This window comes from Acanthopagrus latus, chromosome 7 (assembly GCF_904848185.1).
Source record: "Acanthopagrus latus isolate v.2019 chromosome 7, fAcaLat1.1, whole genome shotgun sequence".
NCBI lineage: Eukaryota > Metazoa > Chordata > Actinopteri > Spariformes > Sparidae > Acanthopagrus > Acanthopagrus latus.
This window is the reverse complement of record NC_051045.1, coordinates 7,582,279-7,595,599: the sequence shown is the minus strand read 5'-3', so window position 1 is coordinate 7,595,599 and position 13,321 is coordinate 7,582,279. Positions and strand designations below refer to the sequence as shown.

The window sequence follows — 13,321 nt, the reverse complement described above, 5'->3', positions numbered from 1 at the left end:
TTCCTTTCCATCCATTACATTTTTGTTATAGTAGATGGCGATTATGTACCTCGTTTTTTCTATATTTTTCCCCCGTTTGTCCTTTTTTCAACAACTTTTGCACAGTCATGGTTACAGACTCTCTCGACTTCCCTATATTTGTATTTTGAGTCTAATTAACTTGCCAAGAAGAAACTGAACACACGATCAACAAAGTTAAAGATGCATTTGACTGAGCATCATTTTATTCTGTATTATCAAGTTTTCCACGGATGAAGCAGTAGTCATAATCGTGTTTCTGATAATCCAAATATCATGACCGCAAAGATCCAACAGTTAACTACAGACCAACAGTTATACACACTCCTGCTGCACATTACAAGCACATTAATTCCCACTTGTGTAATAAACATCTGTAACCTAAACACTAGCTTAATTAGACTTGTTGTTGTGTCCCTCGCAGGATATAATGCACAGAGACAGTCAATAACAGCTACCATTTTATCGTATAGATCAAAACCACAAGCTTTCCACATAATCGGCTTTGTTACTATTTCATGAAGGTGTGCTCCCTGTGTGTCTCCACTGGATTTTTGGCGTTCTTGCTATGGAATGGGGTGCATGTCATGACTTGCGGTGTTTTTGTAACCAGGCAGTGTACAGCTCTGCTCTGCGGAATGCCTACTTTCCCAGGAGGCTGCATCCCAGCGGTTGCCATGGGATAGACACTGACCCCGGCGTGTTTTAACGCCGCCACCGCCCCTAACATTTGTTCTCCGGTGCTCCATTAACACCAAAACGAGGTGGGCTGGGCTAACTTGAGTAGGAAGGTCACGGTGCTGTAACCTTTGTGGTGCCACCGCGCAGTGACGGTTGATGCAGAAGTAAGCCGGGTGCTGTTCGGTGGATCTATTTTAGCCATCAGGGTGTCTATTTTAGGGCATGCATTTACCGTGCTTCCGTTCATACCATAGTTTTTGCTAGGGCCTCATGACCCATTCGGATCCCAGAGGTCTACAGGAAGAGCTCTTCACCAGCACTTCCTGGCCCGGGTTGTCCAAACAGAGGCAGCTGCTGCGGTCAGACCGGAGGTAAAGACAAGTCCCTGGCAGAGAGAGTGCCTGCCCACTGAGGGGAAATTAACAGAGGAATGCATGGAGTTCTGGACAGACGCTCTGAGAGCTTAGCCAGATGAGGGCTCGTCTCTCAGCTTCACAGCCGTGTCCTTTGTCCCCCTGACAAAGCGTAGAATGATGCCTATTTATATTCATATCAGTCCCTAAAGACCATTCTGGGTCTTTTCTTCACTGTTTTGGTTTTACAAAGAAAATGGAGCTGTCATTTTGCTCGAACTGGACCACCTATTCAGAGCATCCCACTCATTAAGTCTAATGTTTTCTGTAGGTGAATGCAGGAAGAGCTTTTGCAGTGTTTGATGTTAAAGACCGGCTTAAGATATCCACAAAAAACTTCGATATAACAGAAATATCTTTCCTCTATAATGTGTTGTTCCTTTCTCTTGTTACCAGGGAGCAAAGTGTTTCTATCGGCGCAATGACTTGGTTCGCATTTTAAGAGGCTTGGGCGCAACTCCAGATCATTCCATCCCATTACATCTGCAAATTCTGGCTCATCCCAAGCAGCCAAGAAAATATCCGCTGTGTAAGAGCTAGCACATACTGTCCTTTTTAAAAGAAAAAAAAAAACAACAACAACAAAATATCCCCGGAGCGTCTTTGTTATTAGCAGCTTTGCACATGTAGAATTCAGTGAGTGTGAAGGTGCACTGTAGGACTCGGGCTGCTCTATCTGCAGATGACAGGCGCACAGCGGGAGTCTGTCACCCTCAGTCCTGAGCAGGATTTCATAGTAGCTGTCCAAGTCCAGGCAGACTGTCTCACTGCCCGCTGTTAGTGCTGGCAAGACGGCGTTAACAAGGCAGCTTCTGTCGCTTTCACAGTACTGGCAAGAAGCTCAGATCAGCCCGAGGTAGCCACAGGCCGGGCAAACAACAGGTCTGGCGGTCACATTTTCGTCAATCGTTGACCTCTGAACCAAAAGAAACTGTAGCTGGTTCAGGCCAGGAGGGAGCAGTGGTAGCTGGAGAAACCCAACACCACCATGTTAGCATTCCAGGATCATCTGAGTTTGGGATGCTCCGCGTGTTATGTTTACGGCCTGTGTTTGTGTCGACTGAGAAGGCAGGCAGAAAAGCACTTAGTAGCAGTGATGAATTCCACATATGTGTGTGAGGGGAAGCGGAGACTCACAGATACAGCGTCCTTTTCATGCAGTGTGTAAGAAAATTATCTTTAATGATGGGCAGCTAAAAATAACTTTCATCCAAGTGGGTCAGGGGTTTCTCGTTTATTTGTACAGGAAAAGTTTCGTAGAAGATTCTATTGCAGCCATCTTGACAATATTGTGTCAATATTGATACTGAGGTATATGGTCAAAAATATCATGATGTTTTATTTTGTTGCAAAGTCATGTTGTGCACCCTGATACAGCCAGAAAAATATCGCAATGTTATTTCAAGGCCATATCTCCCAGCCCTGATAAAATGTTGGCTTGAAATACCACTAATATCGTTTCTGGGAAAATACATCTTCCAACAAAAGCAGTCACTGTGACAGGCCTTCTTGTAAGAAATGCCTTGGAAAGGATGTTTTAAAGAAGCGCTTTTTCTCAGTATTACAAACAGTGAAGACACACTCTTACTTCTGTGGTTGCTAAGAAAGAAACTGTCAAACTGTTCCTTTTTTTTCTGTGCTTCCTGTATTAAAAGAAACAAAGTTGCTGAGCAGGACACAGGGACACATTTACTGACTCTTGTGTTTGCATGTTTGTGTGAACTCTCTCTCACCCCATTCACTGAAAACCTTATAATAACAAATGGACAAATGGCAAAGATAAGGCTGTTGTGGTTTTGCCGGATCTCTGTTTTTGAGCCCAGTTTGTTGGAAGAGGTTCCCACAGTGACTGGACACGTCAGCCCCCCCCAAACCTGTGCAAGGCTACACGTGTGTTGGTCGGCTGTTGGCAGCCCCCGACCCAGACATTTTCATCTGGCTGGCCCTGCTGGCTGGCGTCTTCCTTTCTCTCCCACTCTGCAGCTCTCAGCAGTCCTTTTGCCCACCTGCTGGGTCCACGCCAACCTCCACTCCACCTCCAGACTTCAAACATGTTGTGCTTGGAGCCAGAGTAATGGCAGCGCCCTCAATATGTTCGCACAGGAAACAAATTAGCCCTGATCTTAAGATGTGTACTTCCCTTTCACTTTGATATCGGTGCGAACAGCGTAGACACGGCACGGTTCCCTGTATGGATTGGCCTCAGCATGACTAAGCAGATTAGCAACAAACTCTGACTGTTTACGACTTCCGGACACATGCAGCTTATCTTGAACGAGGTGTGACGTTGTTGTAATGGCTGTCATAGTCAAAGGACTTTTACTGATGAATCTTGAAGGCAAACCGAACAGTATTTACCAAAAAAGGCTCTCTCATAGAGGAGCTGCGTGCTATTTCCAGAAGTGGGATGTCAGCATAACTGAAATTGCCCATCCTTTTTGGCAAGTTTCTGTTTGAATCTGAACATCGGCTTGCTCTTTCAAGCAAAACGTTCAGGGGATGCCGGTGCGAAACAGTGAGATTTTTGTAGTTGTGCAGTGGCGTCTGCTGTGAAGTCGGTGGGGGAGACGCCGGCTTGATGTAAGACAGCCTGTGATTGAACACGTTTTTCTTTCTGCTCTCGCCCCATCGGATCTCTTCTCTTCTTTCCTTCCGTGTTCATCCCACCTTTTCAGCCTGCCACCTGTGTTTTTCATGCCCATCATTACGAGTCTGGCAGAGCCCATTGGACGGCTCTGATCATAGACTGTGGGAAGACACAGTTTATTCACACCTCCTGCTGCCACACATTTGCTCTGTGAAATGCTCACTGTGGTGTGATTATGAGCCACGAAGACTCAATCAGGCTTAGTTAAGGCTGTGCGCTACAACTGAATATGGAAATTAGCTGTGATATCAGCATCTTCATTTCAGCATTTTCTGTTCCTTTTTTAGGAACTACATGGGGAACTACATGGTCTTTTGTAAAAGTTGAGGCTAGCATTTTCATTATTTGATGAATCTGAGGACTTCTTGCTTCATACATTTAGGAATGGATCTTATTCACATGGCGGCCATTTTTCTGCGACGTCCTGCTTGGGGTGGGAAGTCAAAAGCGGTTGAATAAATGTATGGAATTTGACAAATCATTGCCATTTCACCGCTTCCTTAATGTCTAGCAACCGAAAAGACGATGGACAGTGAAAATCTGTCCTTTTTTCAAGGTAAAAACAACATATTTGACAAACCCTTGCTGGCATTCAACCATTTCCTAGCTTACATTACCATTTGATTACATCCAGTGTGTTTCAGCTCCAGGCTTGGATAAATGTGTCCAGGATGCGTGTTGATATTTTAGAATGTTAGCTAGGAACGTGGATGAATGCTAACGTTAGCTGCTGTGTACCGGAAGCCTAATGGTTATCAAATATGTTGCTTGATCTTGAAAAATGTCCCCATGTCCCTCAAAATTCTTTTTAGTTGCTAATTAGTCCGGAAGCAATAAAATGAAAACAATTTGTCGAATTCTTTACGTTTATTTGACCTGGAACCTGGAACACAACAGTAAAACATCGGAACTTCCCACCTTTTAGCTGAAGATAACAGCCGCCATGTGAATATGGTCCTTAACTCTTATAAGGTGCTTTTTTAATCCACGTTAGCAGTACGGCTCCACGGATGGCTGTCAGTCAGAAATTTATGTTGGTCATAGATTTGTTGAAGTCTTGTCAGAGCTGTGTCATACATTTAAAGTTTGTTATAGTATGCGCTGCCCTTCGATACAGTCTGTAACAACCGAGTGATGGTCGTGTACTACTTTATTACAGTTGTAGATCTTTGGTCCCAGCGTGGTACCTTGCCAGAGATTTGAGCTCATTAAGGCAGTGAGAGTATTCCCCAGCAGGCCTGGAGGACTCTGGCAGGTGCTTCGGTGTCTCTCCACTGAGGAGAAGATGCTCAAGTTGGCCGTCTGGCTGCAGGGCATCTGGTTTCAGTACCCGCCAGCAGTATGCATAATTAAGCCCAATTTCCCTGAGGTTGGCTGACATGCGCCAGTCACTACTGGGCTCAGTGCCCTGGGCCTGACTAATCCCTGGCAGTGTGGTCACACTACTAATTGGCTTGAGGACAAATCTGTTTATTTGACACTGGGTTCTCACTCACCTGGGTTCCTTATTTGCTTAAACCTAAGCATGAATTTAGCCTTGCCTATTCCCTAGAGCTCAGTGTATAAATATGGGATCATCTTTCATGACTTTTGGTTCCACTGCAGATGTTTACTTTTGCGTACTTTCAATATGTGTTGTTAAAGTGACACATGAAATCAGTCGTACACTGAAAGTAGAAGCTCTGCGGGGCAGCTTAACTAGTCATTCTGGTTCATCCTGATCATATTAACTTGGAAAATAATAGATAGGCATTTTAACATTCTCATGTGAGTCATCCCTGCTTTTTTCTACCTGCTAAATTGTCTGCCAGAGATGAGTGAATATGGATCAAGTGATCAACACAAACTGACAGATACATTAAAATGCATCAGATAACTTTATTGGTTTGGTGGCGGGAAAAGTATATTAACGCTGTTGGCTGATAATGCAAATATAGCCTTTGAATACAATCAATAATATGAGGCTAAATTGCTTTCATTAACTCAACAGGCACAGCATCTTCACACTCTTAATACAGTAAGTGGCTGTAAGCAGTTTTTAAAGTTGGTTTGAGTTGGTTGAAGATGTCAAACTGCTGCGCACTGCTCGGGTCATGCAGTCTGGACTATCTAGTCAAATGTTTGCCACTGCAGATACTTTTTACACTTTAAAATGAAGAAAACACAATTGTCATTTGGAATAAATGTCCCATGAGGGTTCAAAATTTTAGCACAGCAATTCCCAGTGGAGCTATGGAATATTATCGGTCATATTGATGACATTTTATATGGGCAAATCATAAAAAATATAATACAAAATATTTACAGCGCTTGTAGAAAAGTTCAGAAAAAAGAGTCTCTTTTCCTTAAAATTATGATTGAGAATCAGTCATTGTAAAAATGTTTGGTAGTGGCCAGTTTGTGGAAAGAAACTGAAGGATGGCTGAATGCCCTCATGTTTGCTAACGTTAGCTAGTGCACTTGAGGGGACAGATAATCCAAACAGCAGCGACATTTTAACATGAATGAAGCATTTTGTTGATTGCCACATTTAGCGGCTGAATGTTATCAATAACATCTTTTAAAACTGTTACCTTTTTAAAAGATTTAAGAAGTAAAATTATTGGTTATCTCATTGGTGTCGTCCATGAGAAGCAGGTAATTGTCAGCAGCATACTGTGCTACCCACTGTTTAGCCACTTGGTATGAGAATCCATGGAAGCCAAACTCCAGTCTCTTCTATCTGTGGATGTAATTACTGAGCTCCATGACATTTGGACTTGAGAACATAACACAGAGGAGATTTATGTTTAAGCCCACATATTTTGGAAACGCCTTCAGTATATGTGTGACTAACATCAGCGGACTAATGCAGAGAAAATACATAAAAGAGGGGCAATGTTATTATCCTTCCTGCTGTCGTACTGGCCGGGCTTTGTACGACACAGAATTACAGCCCCCCAGAATCTTTTTCAAACTCCAGTTTCATCCCGCTGATATTCCCTCAGGGAAATTAAGGATTAGCTCAGCCTTTCAAACAGGAATTCCTCAGTCAGTTCGAATGAATGTGTCCCCTCCCAAACCAAATCAACTCTGTTTTGCCCATTGCCCCACTATGGGGCCAAAGCCCGTCCCCTCGGTTAGGTTGGTTGTGAGCCGTAGTAAGAGGATGAAGTGGATTGTCGAGCACCACTCTGACTCATGCCCTTGAGTGCCGCGCTGCCAAAAATGAGGACGTAACACTTGGACTGCACTTAACGCTGCTACTTCAGGAAGCTCTGCTCGTAACAAACTTGACAGTGAAAAATGTAATGAGCAGACATCTTCATTCTGTCTGCATGCAGGTTGATGTTAGTGAATTAACACTGATTATCACTGCAGGATGATGGAAATAGATACCAGAGAGTGACATCATGCTGCTGTCTTGTGATGCATTGCATCCCTGCAAGGTTTTGTTTGGTCATGTGGCGGATGTCACAGTGTTTGTGTTGTCCGAGTGGCATTTTTAGGAACTTCTGGCAATGACACATCAGAGTCATGACCGCTGAGGGGGATCAAAGTGTGCAGAAGCATCAAAAATGTTGGCCTTTTTTTTACCAGTTTTTCTTTACAACTGATGACTAAGAATAAGAAAGGAACATCTTGCAGAGTGTCTCATGATACATCTGACATAAGGAGTTTAATGTTGCACAGATATTTGAAATTCATATTTTCTAAGAAGCATTTATTTTAACATCCTCGACTAAGATCCATTATACATATAATTTAAGATACATTAATCGATAGCTTTAACCCTAACTGTTTAAAAAATATATATTTATTTCAAGTTTATGTCTGTCGGGACATAATGTTTGTGTAATTATTATAAAACTTTTGTTCACTTCTGTTTTCATTTCATTCAGGAAATTAATGTAATGTGTAGTGTGATACCCTTCCACAATGATATTTTATAAGATGGTTATCATACTGTGAAAATCTCATGCTGTTGCAGGCAGCCCCGGCTTACAGTTCTGTAGTCCTGATGTTCGCTTTGCATGACATGGCAATCAATGCGATGTCACCGCGTCACGTGAAAACGCACGCCATGCCTTCTTGCATTACTCCCATATCCCTGAATTTGTGAAACTCTCCAGTCGTGGTCGCTGCTCTGTTCATGTTTATGTTAATTTGTTTATGGGTTGTTTTTTTTTCTTTTTTTTTTGTTGCTGTAAGCCGTTACATAACTCTTTATCTAGGACAACAACTAGAGGTCTGCTTCTGTCTCTGTGGTATTCCCTTTTGATGTGTGAAACGGCCAGGCACAACACAGGACGGGCTTTTTCCTACTCCCAACTACAAATTCAACAGTGAGTTCTGTAGGAGCAGAGAGGAAGTGTGTACGCCTGATGCCTTAACAGCTCACATAATCGTAGCTTGCACATCCCCCCCCCCCCCAACACATCGACAGAAATTCATCAATCACCAGCATTTTCTCCCACCACATTTTCACACTTGAGTATTTCCTGTCGGCACGCCCTGCTTTTTCATGTCCCCTTGCCTTCATGGGTGCCTGACTCGGTGAGTTCAGACCCAGAAGGCGCTCTGTGAGAAATAAAGGGCTTAGGTTATGAGTAGTAGATCGGCGCATCCTTGTGTGTCTGTGCTGTATCGGGCCCATTGTTCTGCAGGCGATGGAGCCCTCCAAGACACTTATTTAATGAGATGGCTCTGACTGTGTAATTGCAGGCTGCTCTCAGAGCTATTATAGGAGATGTATTTTAAGGGGGCAAAACAGCCATTACTGCAACAAAAAAAATGGGCCGTGTGTGTGAAGCACGGTCGCACCGAAGCTGATTTGCGGAGGAGGACGAGCATCCTGCCGTCTTCACACACCGATTCTATCATTGATCGATTCCTATTGTGTCTGTGTTCAACTCCTGGAGCCCATGTTTAATATTTTTATCCACTGGTAAGATGTACAAATGCCTGCCCTGCTGAGTTTTCTCCAAAGGCTTTATTCATAGAAGAAATTACTCGCTTGCATCAAAATCCGAGTCAGTCATAATTTATGAAGCTGTGCGACTGTCAAATCGTCGGTCGTTTGCTTTGGCACTGAGATGGTTTTCTATAATATATCAAAAGCTAAGTAAATAGTAAAAAAGTCAGTAAGATTTCTCTTTATTTATTTTTTTTTCTCCTATTCATGATTGATTCTCTGTGAGGCCCAGTGGTTTTGCTCCCATTCCCTTTCTGTTTGCCAAATGACTCTGGTCTCAGATATTTGGTTCACTAGTGCTGGGATTTCCTCGTCACATGATTTATTTAGGATGTGTTAAGGTCCTTCTGAGAGCCTCACATCCGCAGTCTCTGGCAGTCCAGACAGCCTTTAGATTTTTAAATTGCTCCCTCAATCTCTCATCGCCGTCCCCTCTATCATCGCGGCCTTTCCTCTTCACCACAGCACTCTTTGCAAATTAAAAGAAACGAACCAATCGGAGCTGACAGCCGAGTTCAGCTCAAGTGAATGAGAGTGCAGGGCCACTGTCCTTTTTACCCTCTTCGGTGCTTTTTGGCTCAGTCTCCTTGTTTTGTTTGTTGCTCACACTGCATAACAAAAGCCTATTCTACTTCACGACCCAGAATAACCAGGCTGACGTTGCATGGAGTTACTGTAAATGAGACGCAATTAGCTCAGCTTAGCTGCTGCTTCGACCTGATAGTGTTTCTTTTCCTTCCTGGTTTTCTGGTTTGATACTGCTGCTGGTGGCCTGAGCTTCTTCATTCTTGTACGGAGTAGGGCTGCAACTAACGATTAACTTAATCATACTTTACTCTGTAAAATGTCAAAAAAATGTCAAAAATGCTTAGTCAGACCTTCCCAGAGCCCAGAATGATGTCTTCAGACTGCTTCTTTTGTCCAACCGACAGTCCAAGACCCAAAGACTCATCATTTCCTATCATAAGCATAAGCATACTATCAAGTTTTTACATTTTTGCTTTTCAGATGACTGAAGCAATTGATCAGTTATCAAAATAATGAGCAGTTAATAGTCTTTCTGTCGACTAATCCTTGCAGCTTTATTTCAGAGAGTGCATTTGAGAGTGCATGCCCCCACCTCACCTGTGTGTAGGTGGGGTTGGGCTGTGATGTAAACTTGCTGCTGTTAGAGACCCTTAGATAGTGATCAAAACCGAATCGGTCACACCCACAGTTAGAGACTTTACATAAGGATAGGCAGTGTTTGTTTGGTGTGTGTGTGTGTGTGTGTGTGTGTGTGTGTGTGTGTGTGTGTGTGTGTGTTTTCTTTTCTAACAATCCTTTCTTTTCTTCACAGCATCTGGAGAGGCCCCAATGTGAATTGTGTGGACAGCACTGGATACTCCCCTCTCCACCACGCCGCCCTTAATGGACACAGGTAGATCAGTGATAAATGCCTTTGTTGGAGCCCATTTCAGCCCATTTTTTTGTTTACAGGGTCTTAAAGTCTTGAAAGTTTAGAATAGTTACTATTATTATTTTTTAAAATACATTCTTCGGGCCTTAAATGCCTTCATTTGACAGGACAGCTGAGGGTTTGGACAGGAAATGGCACAGACAGAGAGGGGATGACATGCAGCAGAAGGCCACAGGGCGGATTCGAACCCTGGCCATAGAGTGTAGAAAAATGCCTGACTTTCAACACAATCTGGTGTTTCACCTACACCAGCACTCATGTAAACAAAAATTGGCATATTTTAGGGTTTGTACAGGTGCTGGAACAATGCTTGAAAATGCTTGAATTTTAATGTGGTACTTCCAAGGACTTGAAACTTATTGAAACTCACTACTTTCATTAGAAATCGCTGCCCAACTGACTGGTTAACATTACCATGAAGATGTGTAAATGCAAATAAAAGAAACCAACACACTGGTGCAGCCTCAACTTACCCTTTGTTTCTGCTACAGCTACTTATAGAAAACTGATCAAATCAGTGCATCAGATGCTTTAATTTGACTATGGAAAAAGTATGGAGTATAGAGTATGTTCTAATGTAAATGCGCAGATATTTTCTTATCTAGATCTGTAGATATTTTCTGAACTATGTAAGTAGACTGAATAAATGTGTTTATATTGCGTTAAGATTGATTGTTGTGGTTATAAATGAAGTCTGTATACTTTATGCTATTGCATTTATAGTAATGCTTTAGATGTTATGGTAAAGGTGCTGTATATGAACCCTGTGGGCAGGCTCACCATTAAATAAGGTCTGCCCTCACAGGCAATTGTCCCTCTGGGAACATAAAGCTATTGATTGGTTGTTTGTTAAGGCCTTGTGTATTTATTAGTGTGGTTAATAGCCGTTGCATTTTTTCTGACCTGCCCTGTCCCTTCCTTTTTCCTACAGCGAGGTGGTGGAGGCGCTGCTACGAAACGAGGCCTTGACCAACATCGCCGACAACAAGGGCTGCTATCCTCTCCACCTGGCTGCGTGGAAGGGAGACGAACATATTGTCAAACTGCTCATCCACCAAGGACCTTCACACCCCAAACTCAACGAGCAGGTCAGGTGCTGCATTTACTCGTCTGTGCTTGTGTATGTGTGGTGTTTTTGGACTCTCTGTTTGACTCTAAAAAGTGACAGTTCACCCCAAAATCCCAAATACATGCTTTTCCTCTTACCTGAAGTGTTACTTACCTACACCCGTCACCTGTATCAACTGCATGAGAAGGCTGCATCTACTCATGGACGAAAGACTAGAGCTCATGACAGCGTTGCTAATTATCATCAGAAACTGGGCCAAGTGCCGTTTAGTTCCATTTTATGTGAGAGTTGACACACATCAACAAAACTCAGCAACTCACACCAAAACTTTCTAGATGCATACGTAGGACTGCAGATAAGAGGAAATGATGTATTGTTGATTGTAGAGAATCGTCCCTTTCAGGTTCCAGTTTTTAAACACATTTAACATCCTGATGTTGTCAGCGTGAAATGATGTCAGCACTAAAAATATTTGTTCCTCCATCTAATCAGAGTTTGTTGGAAGATGTGCGTCTGTGTCTGCAGAAGACAAAGTAGACAAGTCAGCAGTGGCTTTATAAAGATAAATTAGGTAATGCTCTCAGAACTGTCTGCTTTTGAACACATCTGCTGACCTTCAGTAGTTGCACAATTACAGTTTGAATGGTTTAGTCAGCAGCCATAGGAAGGTGATCATTTTTCCACTTCAAGGAATCATTTTTAACTGTGAAATGCCACGCGGAAATGCAAATTCTACTTCAGCATGGCATGCTCTATACTCCATGTGAACAAAATTTGAATGAATGTCAAAAAAGACTGTGTGCAGAGTTCTTTAACATCCGTGCATCATTAGTCTGATTCTACTGTGAAGTGCTTTGACGCCATGCTAGTGTGAGAAGTGCTTGTCTGCCCCTAACCATTTTAACTGTTTTAACTCATATGTTTCATATTTTGTTTGGTCGCTTACCGCACAGACGGGCCCAAGACCGGCACCGTCTCTGGCCTGTCCTGTTTGGGATCAGGAGAAATGACCCATTATGAGCTCTATGCAGTCCGAACCTGAAATCTGTTGATCAAAACAAGCCGCTGTCAAGATATCACAAAAACTCAGTTGCTCTCATTTTGTGTCATTTCTCCCAGCCTGTTCATGATTGTTCATTAACTCAACTCTGATTTTGTTTCTCCTTTTTATTTAGTTTGACTCATTTGTGATCATCATTCATTTGTTCATTGCTTGTCTGATCCAAAACCATTGGCCTATCTTCTCTTCCTCCCTCCCAGAGCTCTGTAGACCATAAAGAGTTCAAACGCTGTGGGCCCTTTGACCCATATATTAATGCCAAGGTGTGTACACACAGTGCTGCCGAAACAACATTTCTTTTGACGTGCCTCTTTGCTTTCCTGCTGTGTCGGCTTTGCTGTGCTTGGGTTTGGTTTGCTGCTGCTGCTTGCCGGGGCCGCTCTGCTGCAGAGTTGCGGGGAGGCTTTTCGGTAGATTCCTGCTCTCTGGCTTTCTGCTCATGTTTGCTTGTGATCTTCAGCTTAATTCAGATGTTGTGTTTAACATTTAAGTGATGCTGCATTGCTACATACACCTCCACCACAAACAATAATCTCTGGTATGTTACAGCACAGTTTTCCCAGCCCTGTGCAATAGAAAGGTCTGCCCTCTGAGGGTCACTGTGGGTGATTTTTGAATCTGCATGTTAATTGTTTGTGCTGGGTTGTTAGAAATTGAGCGATTTTGATAAGAAAACTTGTGTAATGTGCAGACTAGAGCAGTGCAGTTGCTGGCAACAGTATGAGAAAAATATTGACTGATACAAACCACACTATCAATTAGAATTGCCACGATCTTTATGGTAGTCTTCTGTAACCCTAACCCCACTGGTGGATTGTGTATTGCTACAGATTGAGTGTCAAATAGATGAACTGCAAAACACTGCAATAAATAGTTATTTTCAATTACCATATTAACAATTTTTTTACTATACTAATTATAACAAATGGTAAACCCAAGTTACAAAGTCAAATAGTCAATTTATTATAATACATATAGAAGGAAAACAGCCAATTATTTGGATTTGTTAAGTTGTAACAA

The 13,321-nt window shown here is 42.6% G+C and overlaps 1 protein-coding gene across 7 annotated transcripts in view; it reads left to right on the top strand.

Moving 5' to 3' along the window:
• LOC119022246 (ankyrin repeat and SAM domain-containing protein 1A-like) overlaps positions 1 to 13,321 on the top strand; it is a 71,722-nt gene that overhangs the window by 3,138 nt on the left and 55,263 nt on the right. For 4 of the 7 annotated variants that reach the window (XM_037102911.1, XM_037102908.1, XM_037102909.1 and 1 more), the window contains exons 2-4: positions 10,053 to 10,133; positions 11,104 to 11,260; positions 12,502 to 12,564. In XM_037102911.1, coding sequence (XP_036958806.1) covers positions 10,053 to 10,133; positions 11,104 to 11,260; positions 12,502 to 12,564 — 301 coding nt within the window. Of the gene's footprint in view, positions 1 to 10,052; positions 10,134 to 10,323; positions 10,432 to 11,103; positions 11,261 to 12,501; positions 12,565 to 13,321 lie in introns of those variants that run through there. The other 3 variants (XM_037102914.1, XM_037102912.1, XM_037102913.1) reach the window with 2 other exon arrangements.